This window comes from Ascidia mentula, chromosome 2, assembly GCF_947561715.1.
Source record: "Ascidia mentula chromosome 2, kaAscMent1.1, whole genome shotgun sequence".
In the NCBI taxonomy this organism is placed as follows: domain Eukaryota; kingdom Metazoa; phylum Chordata; class Ascidiacea; order Phlebobranchia; family Ascidiidae; genus Ascidia; species Ascidia mentula.
The window spans coordinates 20,994-42,560 of NC_138567.1; the positions used below are offsets into that span (position 1 = coordinate 20,994).

General features: G+C 38.3%; 1 protein-coding gene and 1 pseudogene across 3 annotated transcripts; one reads left to right on the plus strand and one right to left on the minus strand.

Annotated features, from left to right (window-relative positions):
* Positions 1–873: 873 nt before the first annotated feature.
* Positions 874–15,236, minus strand: LOC145889832 (bifunctional glutamate/proline--tRNA ligase-like). Of its 3 annotated transcripts, none has more exons than XM_082980869.1 (32): positions 15,126–15,236; positions 14,983–15,067; positions 14,463–14,731; positions 13,229–13,371; positions 12,951–13,112; positions 12,589–12,663; positions 12,346–12,538; positions 12,042–12,213; positions 11,791–11,946; positions 11,628–11,705; positions 11,425–11,569; positions 11,214–11,324; positions 10,900–11,052; positions 10,531–10,722; positions 10,261–10,373; positions 9,502–9,662; positions 9,320–9,432; positions 9,158–9,274; positions 8,433–8,567; positions 8,064–8,239; positions 7,770–7,914; positions 7,575–7,691; positions 7,325–7,477; positions 6,966–7,067; positions 6,726–6,881; positions 6,497–6,568; positions 4,198–4,323; positions 3,917–4,090; positions 2,285–2,440; positions 2,146–2,229; positions 1,245–1,309; positions 874–1,182 (listed from the first exon to the last, which is right to left on the minus strand). In XM_082980869.1, the coding sequence occupies exons 1-32, from the start codon at positions 15,169–15,171 to the stop codon at positions 1,029–1,031; spliced, it is 4,299 nt and encodes a 1,432-aa protein (XP_082836995.1). In that variant the 5' UTR covers positions 15,172–15,236; the 3' UTR covers positions 874–1,028. The 3 variants fall into 3 exon arrangements, with proteins under 3 accessions (XP_082836995.1, XP_082836997.1, XP_082836996.1); XM_082980871.1 differs by having other exon boundaries at positions 14,983–15,064; positions 15,126–15,214; XM_082980870.1 differs by having other exon boundaries at positions 875–1,182; positions 9,323–9,432.
* A 439-nt stretch (positions 15,237–15,675) lies between these two features.
* LOC145888479 (stomatin pseudogene) lies at positions 15,676–16,560 on the plus strand (annotated as a pseudogene).
* Positions 16,561–21,567: the final 5,007 nt, after the last annotated feature.

Sequence of the window (21,567 nt, forward strand, 5' to 3'; positions counted from 1 at the left end):
CCTTACCAAAGATACTAACGAACCTCATAAACTACTGATGCCGTCTAAACATTTGAGCTGTTTCTGTGTAGATTGCTTATTATCTGGTTCACAATCAGCCAAGTTGTTGACAAAATATTTGACATAAACACAATATTTTGTCAACAAACTTCGTGCTTAGCGTAAAGTAAACCAACACAAAACCATCAACGGACAGTTTAATTGTTATGAATCAACTGGTTCGAAACCCAACAAATAGCGGAAATCGTACAACGTTAATCCTGCCATAGGTTCTTCCTATGAAGCACCGCGGATTAAACACAGTTGTGTGTTTGGGGCGGTAAAATTTCACGATCCTGCTTTCGTCACGGTTGACGCCTTGAAAACAAGCAGTTTGTAGGAGAAATGTCAACATAAAAACTTGACGCCCTTTCTACAAATGACACACAATGCCTTCTATCTGTCCGAAGAATTTTCATGTGAATTGACTGCACGTTATTGTGGTAAGTTTGAAATTTTCCTGCTTATTGGTAACCAGACATCTGTGTATCAGATATTTTTCCTCTGTTTTTGGAATGAATACGGTTTACGGATGTTCACATTAACATCTCCCTACGCAACGCTTCGGCCACGTGAACGCATGCCATTAATCCTTGCACTTGCACCACAGCGGGGTGGGTGGGGGAGGTTCGTGTTGGACGCAGCTTCTATGTATTTGTGGCAATATTGAAACATGATCCGAGCAACCCAAACATATCGCCTGATGTAAGCAACACGTGTTCCGATAAGTCAAACAAAGATGAGACGTTCCATCACCAGTATTTCACACAAACGCTGGAACATGGTCTGCTATTGCGTTCATGCTACTCAACGCTACTGGCACATGGATGTGTATAACACGTTCAAACAGTTACATTTTGCAAGCTGTTGTATTAATGGCACCAAACATATTTGCATTTTAAAACAAATCCGCTATATAATGAGTTCATGAACAATTTTCCTATGTTTCCACCATTCTATGAAAAGTGCAGCATTTACAATATGACGCTTTAGTAACTTCTTCCAAACAAGCAGTAATTCTCTGCCTTCCTTCCACACCCAGCAATACAAAGCTGGCCATCAGGTAGTTGCTTTAACGGTGTGAACGGGATGCACAAACTCTTAGCACCCATAGATGGCGCACCAGGTTCAAGATCTTGATCCCTTAAAACGCAAATAAAACAAGAAACTTGTAAAAGAATTCCCATAGCAACAATTGACGTCACCTCGCGCTGTTCTTCTTGATCAAATCTTCGCACTCTGTTACCATGCAATATGGAGCTTGTATGATCTGAACGTAAGTAAATTATCCACATAGCTTCCGTCTCGCCAACATAAAGTTAACATGTCGGGAAACTTGACTTATTGCCAGCAAAACTACTTGGTCGTGGTCATAGGCGTCGATTTAAGGGTGACTGGGGTGACATGCCACCCCTCACAAACAAACAGGGGTGACAACGCATGTATTGTCACCCCTGGATTTCGTTTAAATTAAAAAGTATTGTCAGAAAAACCACACACATTATACTATGCCTTCGGTAGTTTCAAACGACCTGTATTATTACCGTCACAATCATGACAAACACAAGTGTCTCGTGGATTGTTACGCAAAGCAGCAGTTGTTGTAACATAATGGTGAGAATCGGCATTGTTGTGTAATAGATTTGTTTGTTACTTCATAAATGTTAAATCTGCAATTGACCGAGTGAAACAAAAATGTGCCGCTTTTAGTAAGCTGGTCCGTAATTAAAGTGTTCAAAACTTAGTGCTATAACAACATGGTTCGGTGTAAAAACAAAGTGACACGAAACGGAATTCGCGTCGTTTGCCTATGTTTAAAGCGATACGACTTGTTTTTTGCGTGTTTCTAAAACCTGGAAAAGTCACCCCTAATATATTTTAAAAAACGTTAAAAAATCGACGCCTATGGTCGGGATAATTTGTTTGTCAAGCTCATTGTTTTGTGCTTTTCGATCACACATTCACAGAATTTCGATTAAAAGCAGGATTAAGAATTAAACTAAAATATGAATTTATGGAATCAAATTGTCTTGTAATTAAACAGCAACCACAAAAAAACTGATTTCAGACTAATTTTGTGCTGGGATTTATTTAAAAGAGCCCAACCTTGCCCTCATCTAGTTTCAGTAGGAACTGCTTCCATTCATCCACAGCCACCATGTTGTCGTTTAAATCTTTATCAGCTTTCGCCTTCATAAAAGTAAGAATTAATTTCCTTTTTAACACAGTAACAACAATCACAAACTTTCATCTCCTGTTGAACTCGAACAAGAAGTTCTTGAATATTCCCAACAATGTTACCCTCAGGAACTGTCATTTTTTCTCCATTGTAACGTAACACAAGGACGCATTGTTCCTGTTTGACGTCACGAGGTCCAACTTCAAGACGAATCGGAACCCCCTGTAAAACGAAAACACAATTTATTTTAATGATACTAAAAGTTTTCAAGAAAAAATCTCAGTATTAGAAATACTTGTCAAAACTACTCTAGGGTGGCGATACTCTAGGTAAGTGCATATGCCACGGCATGGTAACTTTGCGTAAACTAAAGGTACATCTACAACAAACATATATCCAAAGTTTTACGGTTCTACGTCAACTAAAAAATGTAGAAAACTGCACGAAAAGTAGCGGCGACCAAAATTCGTGAACCTTTTGCTCTGAGGAGAAAAGGACATCACGCAAGGCGCTCGCGTCGAAAAAATGCATTGTTTAGATAGGAGAAGGCGCCTTATATTGCAAATATCGAATAGTTTCAAAAATAGGAGAATCCACAGATTACGTTACCTCAAAGGTCAGGATAGGGTTTTGCATCACACAAAAATATGTCATTGTGACGTCACAAACCAAAGGCTTATTTGTACCTAATTAACGGAAGACCATAGGGTATAGCAGAAACGACATAACTCTGTACTTCGATAAGATGGGAATGGTGCGTTTCTTTGCTAAGTGACATTAAATGACGTCATTTTGGTTGTGATGTCATAACTTTAACCTCACCTTTCTGTTGATTTTAATTTGATGATTTCAACATTTCTAGTTACAACTATTCTGCGAAAAATACATTAGTGGTTGATTGTGGCGAATTAAATAAATCATTTATGACGCGAACTCGTACGCAACGCCACTGTCGGACAAAAAGTGGTATTATGACAAAATAACAGTGTTGTGTTGCATAATCAGCTAATTTGGTCGGCCTTTCTTGGCGATCAAAATTAATTTAACCTACTCCTATCTTTTGCTGTGAGTGGACAAAACGACAATGCTAAATTGACGGTTTGTCTCTGTCGTGTTTCCAAAAGTTCATGTATCACGTTAGCGATCATAAATGCTCTAACAACAAGAACACCCTGTCCCAGTAACTGTTTAATTATTGCACAACTAAATAAGACATAACGGGTCGAAACAGCGACCATCTGTCTGCAGCTTAAATTAACATAAAATCCGTTTGTTGCACCTGTTCATTTGTTGTCCCCTATTTAATGCAAAACTATACTAAACCAGTTTTACAATGTTTTCCATTCCCACGCATAAGGCTTGCTGCCAACACTCGCACGACCAAGCGCCTTCTATGACGTCACGCAACAATAATCTCGCTTTCGCACGATTTCGTTCGCAGCGGTAAAAATGCGACTTTGACCAGCTGTATCTCAGAAACCAGTCGCCATATCAAGCTACTTTTTCGCAAAAAATGTTTTAAGGTTATGAACATCTCTTGGTTTAATTATTAACATGTTTGACTTTTCTGTGTCCTATGCACTTTAATAAATCGGCATTAATGTTTAGAATGTAAAACTACAAGAAAACATATTGCTTTCCATTCGATCAGTTCATTTAAAAATCAACTTTTTATAAAATTCACAGATATTCAAAAACCTTCAACTCCCAGTGGTTAAATTTCCATCCTGGAGAATAATTCTCTCTTCCATCGACTCTGGTTGCGACTCCAGCAGAGTCTAAAGCACGCTTGTAATCAACACATTTCTTCATTAGGGATTGTTTCTCTGTCTCAGGTAAACCAGCAGTAAGACCACACGGGACGATGATCACCTGCAAAAAAACATCGCCAGTGCTCAGTTGGGTAATGTTCTAAAATAAATAAATCAAATAAATAAATTTTAAAAATATTGAGCTCCTATTATCACCAGTTCTTGTACCTGGACACAGGCTATCTTAGGTGGTAGAACCAATCCCTTATCATCTCCATGCACCATAATCAACACACCTATGGTACGGGTGGTGATTCCCCATGAATTTTGATATGCATAACATTTGTTACCGGCCTAAAAACAAAATATTGCATGAATTATATTTCTGACAACATCACAAGGCAGTAATACAACATGTTGGTTTGTCCTTTAGAGTGGTTTCCAATTTTAACAAACTGATGACGGACTCAACCCAAACAAAATGTTATAACGACCAACCCGAAAAGTGTCAAACTTTTCATGACATATATTTATAATGCTGACCTTGATTAGACAAGAATTTGTTTATGTATTATTCTAATTTGTTTTAATATCAGTGCAACATCCAGAAAGTCACACAGTTTGTTATAGAAATAAACTTCAAGTAAGCTTGCCACGCCACAAGACATTAAAGTAACACAACATTTAAGAGGACCCGTCTAATCATTTAACGCAGTGGTTCCCAAGGTGGGCGTCAAAAAAGTTTGAGAAACACTGATTTAACGCATACTCAGGGTGTTGATTTCAAAAAGTTTGAGAAACACTGATTTAACGCATACTCAGGGTGTTGATTTCAAAAAGTTTGAGAAACACTGATTTAACGCATACTCAGGGCGTCGATTTCAAAAAGTTTGAGAAACACTGATTTAACGCATACTCAGGGTGTTGATTTCAAAAAGTTTGAGAAACACTGATTTAACGCGTACTCAGGGCGTCGATTTCAAAAAGTTTGAGAAACACTGATTTAACGCATACTCAGGGTGTTGATTTCAAAAAGTTTGAGAAACACTGATTTAACGCATACTCAGGGTGTTGATTTCAAAAAGTTTGAGAAACACTGATTTAACGCATACTCAGGGCGTCGATTTCAAAAAGTTTGAGAAACACTGATTTAACGCATACTCAGGGCGTCGATTTCAAAAAGTTTGAGAAACACTGATTTAACGCATACTCAGGGTGTTGATTTCAAAAAGTTTGAGAAACACTGATTTAACACATACTCAGGGTGTCGATTTCAAAAAGTTTGAGAAACACTGATTTAACGCATACTCAGGGTGTTGATTTCAAAAAGTTTGAGAAACACTGATTTAACACATACTCAGGGCGTCGATTTCAAAAAGTTTGAGAAACACTGATTTAACGCATACTCAGGGCGTCGATTTCAAAAAGTTTGAGAAACACTGATTTAACACATACTCAGGGTGTTGATTTCAAAAAGTTTGAGAAACACTGATTTAACACATACTCAGGGTGTCGATTTCAAAAAGTTTGAGAAACACTGATTTAACGCATACTCAGGGCGTCGCTTTTTTTCTGCGTGTCGAACATCTTGAGAAAAATTGTCCTGGGTGTCGAATAGTAAAAATGTCGTATCTGGTAACTAACGCATGAGAACGGACAGGCTTATTTCAATTACAGAATTCTTGTACTTGCATAAGTTTGAAATACACGTTATAATAACGACAAAACAATTAAAAACCTTGCGTGGTGTAGGGTGCTATGTCTCTTTTAGGTGCGATTAAAACAAAAATGGTACTTGTTTCGTAAGAAATGCCACGTGTTCGGTAACAATGCTCCATGTTTGGAAACAATGGTTAATTTTAGGTTTAACGCGCTTATTTGCTGAAAGTTAAAGCAAGTGTTGGCTGGTTTTTGCATGGATTTTGTCGAACAATTTATTGCGGTTGCATTTATTTAGCCATCTAAACAGACAAATTCATTTTGGGTGGGGATCCCAAGCGATGATGCCATTAAGTTTTCAACACTACGCAACCGTTCAGTTAAAAGCTGTTGTTTAATAGTGACCCGAAATACAAATTTCTCCCCAAATAATTGTTCACGGTTTGAAATTAAACAACTTATACTGGCACCAACGTCTTCGAACCACTTTTGCCACCAGCATGTACGTCAAAAAATTGACAAATACATGTCAATAGGGAAATCGTTGGCGTCCAATCTTCGATAAAAGATAACTAGTAAGATCGATGTGAATGTTGCAAGATTGGCGTGACCGATATGTTAGGCTTAATTAAGTTATTATATAGAGACGGACACGGCAAATTAAAGAAATTACGTTATTATAGTAATTCAAATTATGGACTTTTGCAGATAACAATAGCGTTGGTCTGTTAGTGGTACTGTATATCGGTAACTTAACATTTATTCATGTCGCCTGTGTCGAACAGTGGCGTCGCCTGTCGAACACTGAGAATGGTGAAAAAGGCATAAATCGACACCTTGCGCATACTTAAGGGAGATTATCACTAACCATGTTGGGATCCTCAAAACTGATGTCGAACATCTTCGAAAAGTTTTGTCCTAGGTGGTGAGAAGTCGCACCCTGAAAAAGTTATATTTGTGACAAAACAAATAAAAAAGAATTTATTGAACATAAAAATAAAGACAGCCAGTTGTAATTAAATGTGAAGATGGACGTGTTTGTGTTTGAAATATCTTCTGTGTAACATTATTCAACCTCCATTCAAACAACACAATACCTGAATAGCCCTCCCACTAGCTGAAATGTAAGCTTCAACAGTGGTTGTGTAATCACCACCAGCAAACTTCTCCTTTTCAGTCTTTCTGCCTCGAACAACTGGGATTGCAAGATAATCCTCATAAACTTGGGCGTACAACTCCAGTATTTCCATAACCTTCAACAAAAATACTTCAAAACTTTTTATTTCAGCAAAATAATTAGCATCCAAACTTTAACAACAAGATAAAGAAGATTCCACCTCTTTCTGTGCATCTTCTTTGCTCGCAAACGCACTGTGACCTTCTTGCCATAAAAACTCGCGTGTTCTCAGGAATGGTTGAGGGTGTTTGAATTCCCACCTCTGTAAAAACATTTACTACTAGTCATCAGTAACAATGCATGCAATATTTTGTCACTCATGTAACATAAAAGTACTGTAGTTTAAAACGGATTTGGTTAATCTAGACATGCGCCAGATTAACCGTGTTCAGTTGTACATTAAAACCACACAAAATCATCTGAATGTGACCCACTCCATTACAGGGCATAACCTGAAACCTCCAAGCTTGTAGTTGACAGAATTACACAGAAAAACAATTAAAAGATATGAGTCCATACCACAATGTTGCACCATTGGTTGTAACGTATGGGAAGATCTCTATGTGATTGAACCCACTTTGCGTATGCAGGATACATCACAGTTTCACTGGTTGGTCTGACTGCTATTGGTTCTGCAAGGTCAGTTGAACCAGATTTTGTAACCCAAGCAACCTGAAAGCATGTAATCTGATCTTACTCACCCTGTTCTATGACAATGTTATGTAGAGAAACAAGTTTATCAATAGAAATTAATTCCCTGCTTTTTTACCTCTGGTGCGAAATCACTGATATGTTCCTTTTCCCTCTCCAATGCAGCTTGGGAAACAAACATTGGGAAGTAAGCATTCTCAACACCAAGTTTCTTGATTTCAGCATCAAAAAACTCCTACAATCATAAAAATTATATAGGAATTGATGAATTACAAATTCCACTACTGATGCTGGCAACCATGGTAACACCAACCTTAACTTTTTCCCATATACTGTACGACCACGGTCGGAGAATGTAGCAACCACTGATGTCATAGTACTCGATCATTTCAGCTTTGGTTATTACTTGGCTGTACCACTCTGACAGGTCATCTTTTTTGGAAGCTTCAAGACCAAGTCTGCACAAAAGTTTACAAAAAAATCGGTAAAATTCACAAGCAAGTATTTGTGTTTAAATACATTTGGATGTGGCAAATGGTGTCAAGTTTTGTAGAATATTGTAATAAATTAAAAAGGAACCTTTGTTACATAACAATTCATATAATACCTTGTTTGTTTCTTAACAGCTCTCCCATCATCACCTTTCTCATTAACAACAATTGGTTTTGATTTTCCACTTTTCATTTTATCTTTTTTCCCGCCAGATTTTTTAGTTTCCCACCCAGTCGGCTTGTAATCTGTCCCAGTTAGTTGCTTGAATTCCCCTTTCAGTTTTAACAAGATCTGGTGAAAGTAACTATTTACAAGAAGCCTTGGAATTAAAACAAGGCAAATAGATTTTTTAACAAGTTTTAGATTACAGCAGTTTTTATAATTGTCTGTAAACAGAAAAATAACATATAATAAAACATTTAACCATAGCTAACATACAACACACAGTAGATTATCACCAACATTCACAATCAATTAAACCAACCTTTACAGAATCATCTATCTCTGATTTCTCAGCTTTTTCAGATTTTAGTTTTCTTACAACATTTCCTTGTTCTGTAATCTTGTTTGACAATTTTTGTGCTTCTCCACAGTCATCCATTTTGTTTTTAGGTTTAGTCTAAATGCATTATTTGATAAAAACTATTTCCCATTAGGATCACCAAAGCATTAAAACCAGTTCCAATGTGATGCCCTTACATACATTAGGGCTGTGTCAGAATTTAGTGTGGAAGCATCATAATGAGGTTGCAAAGTATTTTATAACCAAAACCTGTTATAAACCTGGTTTTACAACTTTTGATTCTCTCTACAAAACTTTTACAGTTGTTCCAATGATACAGACTTGGTGAGAATAGCTTGTATAATTTTATGTGGGTTTCACAGGAAACTTGTGGAATGTTTATTGGTAAATACATGGTTCTGACACGCCCAAGCCATTAACAATTCTTTAGTGGTCGTTTGTTACAACATTTTCACGTTAGCTCACAACATTACTTTGCAACCATTGGGGGCAGAGTATTTTAGAAGGGCCATGAATTTGTGAAGCCCAACATACTGAAATAAATTGTTACCGTTGTATACAAGCTGTGGGTAGGTCACTGCACAGCTAACAAAAAATTTTGAAAGAGTCCAAAAATTAAAATTACTATTTGTCATTGAAGACAATTGTTCCTGAACAAAACGTAATGGAGCACAACACGGACTTACCTCTGGTTGAGGGTTTGACACTTTCTTCGTCGAAGCAGGTTTGTAATCCTTGCCACTCAACTTCTTATACTCTGTCTTCAAAGCAAGCAATTCCTTAACAGCAGCATCAATCTCTGCCTATAAAGCTAAGTTAAAATCTGCATGGAAGAAAATATTGATGACAACCTTGCTTCCTGATGTTTTCAGTGATCGTACTCTGCCCCCCTGTTCAGATACTTTATCATAAAATGCAACAATTTCTGGTGAATCTGGTTTGTCACCTGAACTGGCTGCAGCTAAAAACGAGACAACGATGTGAAACCTGCCTCAGAACTTGGATTCAACCCACATTCAACAGAACTCACTTTGTTTAGATTGTTTCTTCTTGTGGGAGCTTTGAGAACTGCCACTTTTTGTGGATTTTGACGATTTGTTGTCATTTTTTGCCCCAGATTTTGGCATTTCCTTTGTGTGTCCATCAGGGATGTGAAAGAGGACGCAAGGCGCAGCTTTACTTGAATGAATACTAGTAAAATACAGGAGGTGAAGTCTAATTCGCCATGTTAGAAGTTAAACTGATTATTACAATCCTAATGCACGAACAATCGCAAAACTGCTCCTGACCAGCTATAAATTAAAGGGGGGCGGCACCAGGTGGGTATTTCCCATGACATAACAAACAAAATCCATCATCAATTTATTCCAAAAATTATAAATCCTCAAACGCGTAAAACAATTCGAAACTATTTTGTGTGGCCTTTAACAAATTAATCTAAAAGTATAAAATATTAAAATCTACAAGGCTGACGTAACTGCCACGTGTTGCCGTCACGCGTGAGTGAGCAAAGGCGATCGAGAACACGTGGTTCCGCATCAATGCGCACATAAACGCAAACTCAAAATTAAATAAATGCCAGCTTGTAAGGCATAATAACAACAACTATTGTTGACATAAATCGCTTATAAACAAAAAAAATCGTTTCCACCAAACAAACGACATTATCACCCAAAAACGGACAAACGGCAAAACATCGATTTTATCAAAAACGTTTAAAGCGCAATAATGCAATGAATATTTCTCAAATAAAACATTTCTTAATCATTCTGATCGCATGTTAGGTTACCTTGGTGGTTGGTACGATTGGTCGCAGCGGTAAAAACCCTTTCTTTGAAGTTGAATGATATCCCCGGGTTTAAGTTCAGCCAGGCAAGGGTCACCAATCATGTCGGTTTGTTTCTGCAACATAATATTTACCACCAAGCTGTACTCCCATTTGCCTAACAGCTTGTTTATGTCTTTTTTCTTTGTATAGTTTGCAACAAATGTTTAAGTGTGATTAGGTTGTAGCTTATATCCACCACTGTTACCTTCATAGAAGACGCAACGCAATTACCCTTGAATTATAGTTAATAAAATCCTTGAAGTTATCTTCTTTGCCAAGGACAGGTTTGGTCATGATATGTTCGAAGTATACGCAAGTGGCCGGGATTGGGATGGCTTTCGGCGAGTCAGCCAGCCACGTGACCTTCTGTGTCTTCTTGTAATCTCTGTTGTCCAAGTTCAACTTGGCTGTCACCGAAGTTATCTGCCAAGAGAGTTAGTGATGTCTTCGTTCGTGTTTTTAGGTGATTGTGAAAGCGATATGCGGACTTGTAACAATCACGTAGTCAAGTCCGTTGAAATAAGTTTGGCGCGTTTGAACGTATCATTGCTGGCTGATAATTTTCAACAGCAAATATAAAAAAACATATTTGTTGGAAACCTTTCCGTCTCCATCCTTTGTGATGTCACTTATATGCAAATTTCCCCAATTGATGAAAGTGACGTCAGTGCCGATAACAAAACTTTGAGCATCTTCGCGTTCGATGATGACGTGGGGTCCGTACCATACCGCCTTCTTCCCAATATCTGGGTTCTGTGCGAAACACCGTGAATTCTAATCATGAGAGTTAATATTGTGTGCAGGAAAATGTACTGAAACTTCAGACTTTTGTGTGTTTTTGTGTTCGAATACTTTGTCTGGTGGAATGGAGCATACACAGCATGCATGGATATTGTTGCTGATGCAAAACTTACCTTGGGGTGTTTTGGGGCGTCCGCATGAACTTCCTTTGCATCAACAACGTGAACTGGAACAGCAGACGATTCAAGCAAGGCTGTATATCTTGGGGCGACTGGATCAATTACCTGGAAATAGTTAATGCACTTACAGGAGTAACAAGTTGACCAGCAAACTTCTCATTACATTTTCTGACAGTGTATATTAGTTGAACACAAGTAAATTTACCTTTTTGTTAAAAGCCCAAATCTTATCCCACTCCATTGTAACAATAGACTTGGATGAACCCTGGGCAACGATAAAATTTCTGAGGCCTTCGACAGTCATGCCACGTCTCAATACACCTCTTACTGTTGGAAATCTTGGGTCATCCCTGCAATATTCCATCATACACAATAGAAAAACACATGTAACCACAAATTACCACTTACCAACCATCCACAAGTCCATTGTCAACAAACCAAGTTAGTTTGCGTTTACTCAAAAGCGTGTTTTGCAGATTCAACCGACTGTAAGAGTAAACATTATCTAAACCCTAATATTTCATGATGAGAATTATTCAAGTTAGGTTTTGTGCAATAACCAGATTATCACCTGTACTCCCAAACATAAGGTTTCCGAAGTTGAAGTTTGTTGATGAACCAATAATACTGATCATCACGATCATGATATTCTGTGGTTCTCAGTGCATGCGTTACTCCTTCTACACTATCTACGATTGGGCACGCAAAATCATATGTTGGAAAAATTCTGAAACATACATTATATATACAAACCAAATATGTGGTAACTAACAAATGTTGTCACAAAATGATTTGATGCAAAATCAACAAAAAGTTGTTTACTTAAATTTCCTTCCTGATTTTGGATGGGATTCCCCTTTCCATCTGTACATGACGGGATCCCGGAGACAACCATTGTCTGACTTTGCATCAATCTTTGCTCTGATGCAACATTTCTTCCCATATTCCGATTCATTCTTCATCTCGTTCCACATGTCCAGATTCTTCTCAATTGCTTGAAGTAAAGATTGTTGCAGTTAAAACTGGAGATCTTGGTCTTTGTATCAAACTGGATACAACGCAATGCACAAATTCCTTGCAAGCTGATGATAAAATTTTCACCTAATAAAATTAAATAAATTTTTACAATTGTTTCTATGTTTCGATTCAGTCCTTGTTTCTCGTTCTGCTCTCATAATTTCGGCATCGCTGTCGTCAGCATAAGCATCACCACTTCGAATCAACATCTCCGCAGAATCCATGATTCGTTGAAAATGATCAGAAGTAAATGAAAATATATCTGGTTTAATCCCTAGCATGTCAACGTCTTCCAAGATAACCTAAATAACATACAACGTAAATGAAAAGATTCATTTTTATGAAAGCGAACCTTTTCAAAGTCCTCCTTTTCTTTTGCTGGATTTGTGTCATCAAACCGCATCACCAACTTTCCTTTGAAAGTCACCTATAAAATTGCACCAATATCAGTCACAGCATGTTTGTGTAACTCTGAAAGTATCTGTAGAACCTAGATTGGTGCATTGAATACCATAATGACAAAGTCTACAAATATATATTAAACCATTAAGGAAATGATAAAGAGGTTTACAGATGAGATGTTGTTGTCACTCCATACAAATACTTAGAGGTTGGTGATTATTTAACATTGTGTACGTCTTAACCATGACTCCACAAAAGTTTTGAAACTAGTACTAGGGTTCACAATCAGTGTTAGCAGCAAAAATTATGGACCTGGTAGAACTGGTTGAGAAGAGCTGCTTTAGCATGTCCTATGTGGAGGTAACCACTTGCTTCTGGTGGAAACCTCGTCACAACTTTCCCCATCTCAGCACCTGGGAGCTCAATAAACTTTCCCTCATCTTTTTGCTTGCTGTTGCTGGTGTTTGTAATATCCTGCAATCCATAACATGTTTAACTTACACACTTATATCATATGTTAGTGCTCACAAATAAGTTAATAATGATTAAATTTCTACCAGGCAAAACATTGCAAACGGACATAGACTTACTTTTTGTGTGTTTGATTTTTTAAACTTTGCATTAACAACCTGGAACTGTGGTTGGTTGCTGAGATAATCAAACCATCGTGAAATATGGGGAGTTTCTGATTTTGCCTCTCCGCTTGTAAATGAACTCCACCACTTGTTGCAAACTAAACAACAACATATGAAGTGAACAAAGAGTTAATAGGTTTAAGCATTGCCAGAATAAATCTGAGATACAAAGTGTGTTGCATCTATTAAATCATTGTATGGTGCGATATGTGTGGAATCTATTAAACAACATCACAAAACGCCTAGCCAAAATATTATAAATGAGAGCCAGTTTCCTAAATGTACCACAGCACATTTTAATTAAACAACAACAGTAGCTGTAATGTCATACAACACCAAGGAAGTTATAAAAACCATCTCAAAACACCCAAATATTAGCCCATAATTTCTGGTTACAATGCATGCAATAAATAATTTCCTTCCCTAAATGATAAGTTATCTTTGAAAGTTCTGCTTGCGTTGCGCAACCCTAGGTATCGTTTTTTTTTGCAACTGAAACAAATCAGGGGAGTGGTTTGTCACCAATCAGAAGCTACAGTATCTATGGACATTTACTCCTGGTTCATGTATGAAGTTAAGTTCTATTCTACCAGTGGGCCAACTGAGGGGACAGGTTTCTTAGCGGGCCAGATTATTTGCATCATATACGTATTTGTGGCTTACATGGCAAAGTGTCGGTACACATTAAAGCATTGCAACTGGTTGATCGCCAGTGTAATACACACTTGAATTTTTGGGCACACATGTGCAAACCCTCATCGGACAGTTCAGGATCACTTATTATTTCATAATTAACCCATAAAGTTTACTCGCACTGTTACAAAAGTGATTGGCAGTTTGGCCAGATGAGCACAATACTCATCACTGTTGTAGCATGCAAATGTTGCGACAACGGAAAACCTTTCAAAAGCAAGTGTCGGATGTCAGAAAGTTTTGTTGGTGCTAAAAAAACAGGGTAAGGGAGGCATGTTTTTATCTATAAACTTACTTTAAGTGCTAAATTATGCACATATATCTAGGTATTTGCCTCTTTGACAAGTACATGCATACATGAGTATATGTTTTTACCAAAAATTTCAAGCTATAGTCAGTTTGAAATAATATGCATTGCATTGGGGTTCTGCTATCTAGGAAGGACACTCCATGAAAACAAAACAACCAACTACATTCCAGCAAAACCTGCACATACCTCTTAGTGTTGACCATACAACTATGTCAGCCAGACTGACAGATTTTCCAACCAGATACGTTCGAAGGCTCAATGCATTGTTAAGGGAATTTAGGGCAGAGGTAAAATCCTTGCTTGTTTGTTGTTGCAAAACTCCAGAATTAACAAAACTAATCCAATGATCTACCTCTGTTGCTGCTGCAGGGGAATCCCCAACTATGTTATGTGATTCATTTGAGGCAAGTCTCGCAATGAATCTTGCAACTGGAATGTTGCCTTTAATGATGGAACTATAAAATAAATATTTATTATATATATAATAAAATACACAACTATGCATCTAACATGGCATAACATGCCTGCAAAGCTCTACCTAAAATATTATTTGGTCATGAAAAGTAAGAAACAAAAATATCAATCAAAAATAAATACAGTGTTGTCTTGTTCTAGTGTTGGATTACAAACAGTTAAATAAATGGCCTAAAAATATTTTCAAAGAATATTTTTGTCATAGGTCATCATGAAAGTGAACTCAGCTGACCTTTCTCCAACAACAGACGTTTGTTTCCCTCGTGTTAACGTGAACGAAACATTTTGCTTCATATATTCAATCACTATCAACACTGCTACATCCATAAATACAAAAGTTATTTGTGGTAAAACGGAAAAAAATATAATATTTACCACTTGGCTGGTCACTGTCATTCACTTCAATTTTCAATTCCTTCATGCTTCCTAAACTTGATTTTGCAGCAAATTTTATTCTGTGGTTAAACCTGCATAATGGGATCAACAATCAAGAAGCAAGCAAGAGATTTTCCAAAGTAAACTTAATTCATGCAACACTACAGACAGACTACAGTAACTTCATGATTAAAGAAGGAAAGACTAGACTTGCTTTTATACAAACACATAATTATGATGCAACTTGTTTGTAATGTTGGATGAGACAATTGAAAAGATACAAGAACCATGTTTAGTGAATGATGCAACTTTGCTACAACCATCACCTGTGGGTTAAACAACTTTCTGTGCATTCAGAAAATATCACACATGTGGTGCGTGTTTACCCAGCCGTAATGTGAAACCAACCATGAGAAGGGACTGTTACGTCACAAAATTGGTTTATTGAAAAAGGTGAATGTGTAATAATTGCAGCTGTTGCGTCACAATAAGACAAAACAAACATAAAATTCATGGTTTTAAACATTAAATTTGTCTTTTTTAAGTTGATTGTTTTCTGCCTCTACAAGAGTCTTAATGCAAAAAGTTCATCCAGCAACCGACCCAAGAATGCAAGAAAATCGGCAACAGCATCAGATATCCGAAGGTGGTGGGGGCGGAGTTGGGTTGTGTGGATATATTTTAATGGCAATATCTGTTCTTTTCATAATTGCTACTTTTCCGGTTTCGATCTGGGGTTGCGTCAAAGTTGTACAAGAGTATGAGAGGGCGGTAATCTTCCGACTCGGTCGTTTACTTGGAGGAGCGAAAGGTCCTGGAATATTTTTTATTATACCATGTACCGACAATTACAGCCAGATAGATTTAAGAACGAAGTCCTTCGATGTTCCACCTCAAGAAATTCTTACCAAGGACAGCGTCACCGTTGCCATGGACGCCGTTGTGTATTACCGTGTACGTGACGCAACAATGGCTGTCGCTAACGTGGAGAACGCGGACGGAGCGACGCGCCTTTTGGCTCAAACGACCTTGAGAAATATGTTGGGGACAAAAAGCCTCGCAGAAATTTTAACAGACCGTGATCATATCGCTCATGGGATGTTGGAAATTCTCGACCAAGCTACTGACGTATGGGGAATCACCGTTGAGAGGATAGAAATAAAAGATGTTCGACTTCCTCATCAACTTCAACGAGCGATGGCCGCAGAAGCCGAAGCTACAAGAGAAGCAAAAGCGAAAGTGATTGCTGCCGAGGGGGAGATGCAAGCGTCCATTAAGCTCAAGGAAGCCGCCGATATTCTTTCAGGCTCGCCCAACGCTCTACAACTTAGATATTTACAAACATTAACATCAATCAGCGCTGAAAAAAATTCAACAATTGTGTTCCCGCTTCCAATTGAAATGCTTGCAGCCATGAAAAAGTAATGTAGATGATATATATTGGATGTAGATTCGACAGAAAATAAACATTAAAATTAGTTCGATATTTTGGTTTTTGTGAACTTGTCAAACGCGGTCGCGAATCAATATTTCCAGGGTTTAAAAATGTATCATGTTGCAATCACATGACAAGGCAGAACCGACTTAATGCAAAATGGTGATCTCAGCTATCACATTTTGATTTTTAAAATCATTGGCACCTCAGCCAAGGCATTGCACCCAAGCTGGATCAGTCACTTTTTGTATATCGATACGTGTGATGAGGACTTAATTATGAGCATCTCTGGGTGCCTATGAAAATACAATAAACAACACCGGATCGGTGAACCAAGCCACCCTGGTAGGCTGTCGATCGATACCGTATCTGTAGTAGCTGAGTAAAACTTTTAAATCAATCTTTCAGACAGCTCTTTTAAAGATGTTTTTATTTTTGTCAGAAAAATATATTTCGCCCTGAAAAGGGCATCATCAGTTTCTGCAAAGTGTATAAAACAGCGTAAAATAACGAAGTAGAAGTCTGCCACATTAAGGAAAGTACCTTGATAAAAATTAAAAAAATTAAAAATTAGATAATGCAAATAAAAACCTGGATATGTAAGAAAAGAACTAGTAACTGACTGCCAGTATAATTCCAACAAAAAATATGTCGCCCAAAACCTGACAAAACTCGCGAGCAAGTCCAACATCTAAATGTACACGTCACACGATATACGACGCCAAAAAATGCAACGAACCGTAAAGAGGAAAAAACACTACAAAGAAGGGAACACGAGGTTCGAACTTTTGAGCCTTTAGGCGGACAATGATTGTTGCCAGTGCACGCAATCGTGACGACATAAAACGCTACAGCAAAACACGAAGAGCAATTGAAAACAAACAAGGCACATTGCAAATATACTATTTGCACACAGGTGTGATCATACTCTGCACGTTGATCTGTGCCCGTGTCCTATGCAACCACATATCCTCATATATATCCAAATTCTCTGCAGACGGTTTGTGCACGAATGTCACACTGTAACAGCGTGATAATGAGGGTTTCTGGTGGAAAAGATGAGTATGCTTTGTTTTACTAAAAAAATATGAGTTTTTAAGAAGATGCTTGCGGTGCAATTTGCTGCTTCCTTCGAACTATCGGAAGGGCATCGACTTAGATTTACTTTTGATACAACAATCCCGTAAAATTTCTAAGCAGTTACACTCTTATCACAATCAACGACGTGACAACTTTCGTCGCGATTGGCGGGATTTGCCAGAATACTCAAGAAGGTACCTTTCTAAATACAACATGACTGTCAAATACAAATTTATTGACCGGTACAATTGGCTTGCATTGAAACAAGCAAACCGCTACAATGTTGCACCCAGAAATTGTGGGAAATCAAATACCTCCAAGAACAAAAAGAGCAAAATAAGGTTCAAGCTACGCCAACAAAAACATTTCAATAAACAATTGAAAGATCGGGCAGACCGCATGATTATGAACAAATCAAATTTTGCTTTGGAATCACATGACAAAACTCTTCTGATGCTTGGCCTAAATTTTGTACCTACGCCGAAGTGGAACGAAACCACACAACACACTGAATGGGTTAATGTCATCAGACATATCCGGCGAGTGGAGTGGCAAAGTTTGTACGAAGACGATGGGGAAATGGAAGACACAATTCCTATAAAACTTAAGATACCCAAGCTGAACCGACCTGAAAAAAGTGAACTAAGTGAAGAGGTTCAAACTTATGCAAGTTTGGTATTCGCAAAGGTTCGCAACATGGAAAGAGCTGCCAGGAGTCTATTTGCTAAACATAACAACCTACCTGAACACCTCAGGGAGAGCTTGCACAAATTAGTTAAACTGACCAGGGAAAATAAAATAACTATATGCAGAGCAGATAAAGATGGCAAAATTATCGTACTCAATTTCCAAGACTACATCACCGTAATGTCGAATCAATTCTCTTCCTTCGACATGTTGACGCTGACTCCTGCTAATGTAGGCGAGCGTATAAAGGCTATAAAACACACCTGCGATGACCAACTCATCAAGCTACACAAGCTTGGGGCACTGAGCGATAAAATGCTTTTCAATACGGCTGGAATTAAACACCACGGGGCGGTCTATCGACATGTCTCCGGCCCCACAGCAAAGTTCTTTTCGTGTAGTGACCCTGGATACGCCTATCCCCTATTCAAGACACATAAACTTAGCCCCGAGGAATTGCTACACTGCAAAATTGAAGATATACCGGTAAGACTAGTCCAGGCTTCCAGTAACACCATAACCTCAAGAATTACTGCGTTTCTTGAAAGCATCCTGAATCCAGTTAGTGTGCTCTATTGCAAGGCGACCATCAATGAATATTGCAGAGACAGTAAGCAATATATCTTGAGGAGCTCCATCACTGGAAGCAATCCAATGCCCAACACATCAACATTACTTCACGGCACCACGAACTGTATCATTGTAGCGGGTGATGTGAAAGCTTTGTATCCGAATCTCCCCAGGGCCATTATATCTCAATCATTGAAAGCGGCATTGAAAGGACACTCTAACTTCAACACACAGGCAAGAAATACCCTAATTGAATTATCAATGTTTTGCATAAACAATGCCTTACTGCGTAATGCAGACCACTTTTACAGACAGAAAGAAGGCATCGTAACTGGTGAAAACAACTCTGTATCTATAGCCAACATTGCTGTACATTACATAGTTTGCGGAGCAGCCACTGAAATTGCAAAGGCCCAAATTTTTAGGCGATTTATTGATGATATTGTTTGGGTATCGTTTGGTGCTACAACTACTACTGCCATACGACATAAATTGGCTCAGTGTTTTGCACTAGCTGGGTTACAGCTAACTTTCCGACAGGCCACTACTGCTGAACAACCTTCCTGTGTGGAATTCCTTGATTTGTGCCATGTATCTGATCCGGCGTCACTGGCAGGTTTAAAAACCACTAACTACATAAAACCTACTGCCCTTGATCGGTGCTTCTTAAATGGACGTTCACATCATCCAGTGCACGTATTTAAATCCATCGTCTTCTCAGAAGCTATACGTATGCGCCGGTTAAATGAACATGACGAGGACTACATAGATGCATTAAAGTCGCTACACGACAAAGCAAACAAATCAGGCTTCCCCGTCAAGATGACGCGCGATGTCTTAGCCACAGCCAGTAAATGGAAATCCAGATTTTTCTGTGAAAAAACGGTGGACAAGGCAACGAAGTCGCGCAAACTCATTTGGGCCACGGTTTTCCCAAACATTCTAAGACTGTCGCCCAAGGAAATGCATCTACAGAACAATGCAACTATTGTTTATAGAAGAGGGCAAACTATTTCACAGCAACTGTGTAAATACAGAAACATAGCGCACCAAACAAAACATTCAGAGAGTGGCCAATCTGCTCCGTGTGGTCATTGCGCTTTGTGTGGCCACTATGGCCAACACGAGTCAATGGTAGAAACATCCGACGTTCTGTGCACCCCCACAGGTACAATCAAGTTACATCAGCGGCTAACCTGTCGCGACTTCGGTATTTACGTGGCGTCATGTAAAGAATGTGGGGCTCAGTACGTTGGTCAGACAAAAAACCGCTTCTCCACACGATGGAATATGCACAGATCCACGTGGAATAAGTTTCAATGCCTACCGGATAATGACGCCACAGCATTAGGCAACCACTTCAAAACAAAGCATACTCATCTTTTCCACCAGAAACCCTCATTATCACGCTGTTACAGTGTGACATTCGTGCACAAACCGTCTGCAGAGAATTTGGATATATATGAGGATATGTGGTTGCATAGGACACGGGCACAGATCAACGTGCAGAGTATGATCACACCTGTGTGCAAATAGTATATTTGCAATGTGCCTTGTTTGTTTTCAATTGCTCTTCGTGTTTTGCTGTAGCGTTTTATGTCGTCACGATTGCGTGCACTGGCAACAATCATTGTCCGCCTAAAGGCTCAAAAGTTCGAACCTCGTGTTCCCTTCTTTGTAGTGTTTTTTCCTCTTTACGGTTCGTTGCATTTTTTGGCGTCGTATATCGTGTGACGTGTACATTTAGATGTTGGACTTGCTCGCGAGTTTTGTCAGGTTTTGGGCGACATATTTTTTGTTGGAATTATACTGGCAGTCAGTTACTAGTTCTTTTCTTACATATCCAGGTTTTTATTTGCATTATCTAATTTTTAATTTTTTTAATTTTTATCAAGGTACTTTCCTTAATGTGGCAGACTTCTACTTCGTTATTTTACGCTGTTTTATACACTTTGCAGAAACTGATGATGCCCTTTTCAGGGCGAAATATATTTTTCTGACAAAAATAAAAACATCTTTAAAAGAGCTGTCTGAAAGATTGATTTAAAAGTTTTACTCAGCTACTACTCTGGGTGCCTAATTAGAAGTTTTGTTGCTTGGCGAAATTAGGATCAAAATTTTGCCGAAACGTTTTAAATAAATAAAACAGGTAATTTTTTTCAACAGTTTGTGTCAGTCTCTTTATTTTCAGACCTACATTAAATCCGAAACCTCAATGAAATAAAGACATTAACTTTAAAAGTGAAAACAAGACAATTATTGGCAAAGAAACTTGTGTTTGCAAATCACAACATCGCAGGCCTCTCTAGCCACGCGAAAGCTGCCACAAAGCAAGTGACGAATTAGCATGAAAGTTTCGCTCAATTATTTGCATCCGATGTCATATTATTCGTGTGTTATGTTGTGGTTTCGTGGCATGAACTGTATTTTTATTAACGTCGAATAATACGCCACGAACCCACTTCAACCCATACGGCGAACGCGCTGTTCATTGTATGCACGGAAGACAGCTAAATATCCGGCTAATCATATTCCGTGACACTTCCAGCAACACAGCTGTCTTTTCAAATGAGTCACGGACCAGTCCGAACCCAAACGACCCTGTATGCATTTTCTATATAAGCCACACATCTTTGGGTAAAAGATAGAGTCATTTTAGAGTTATTAAGT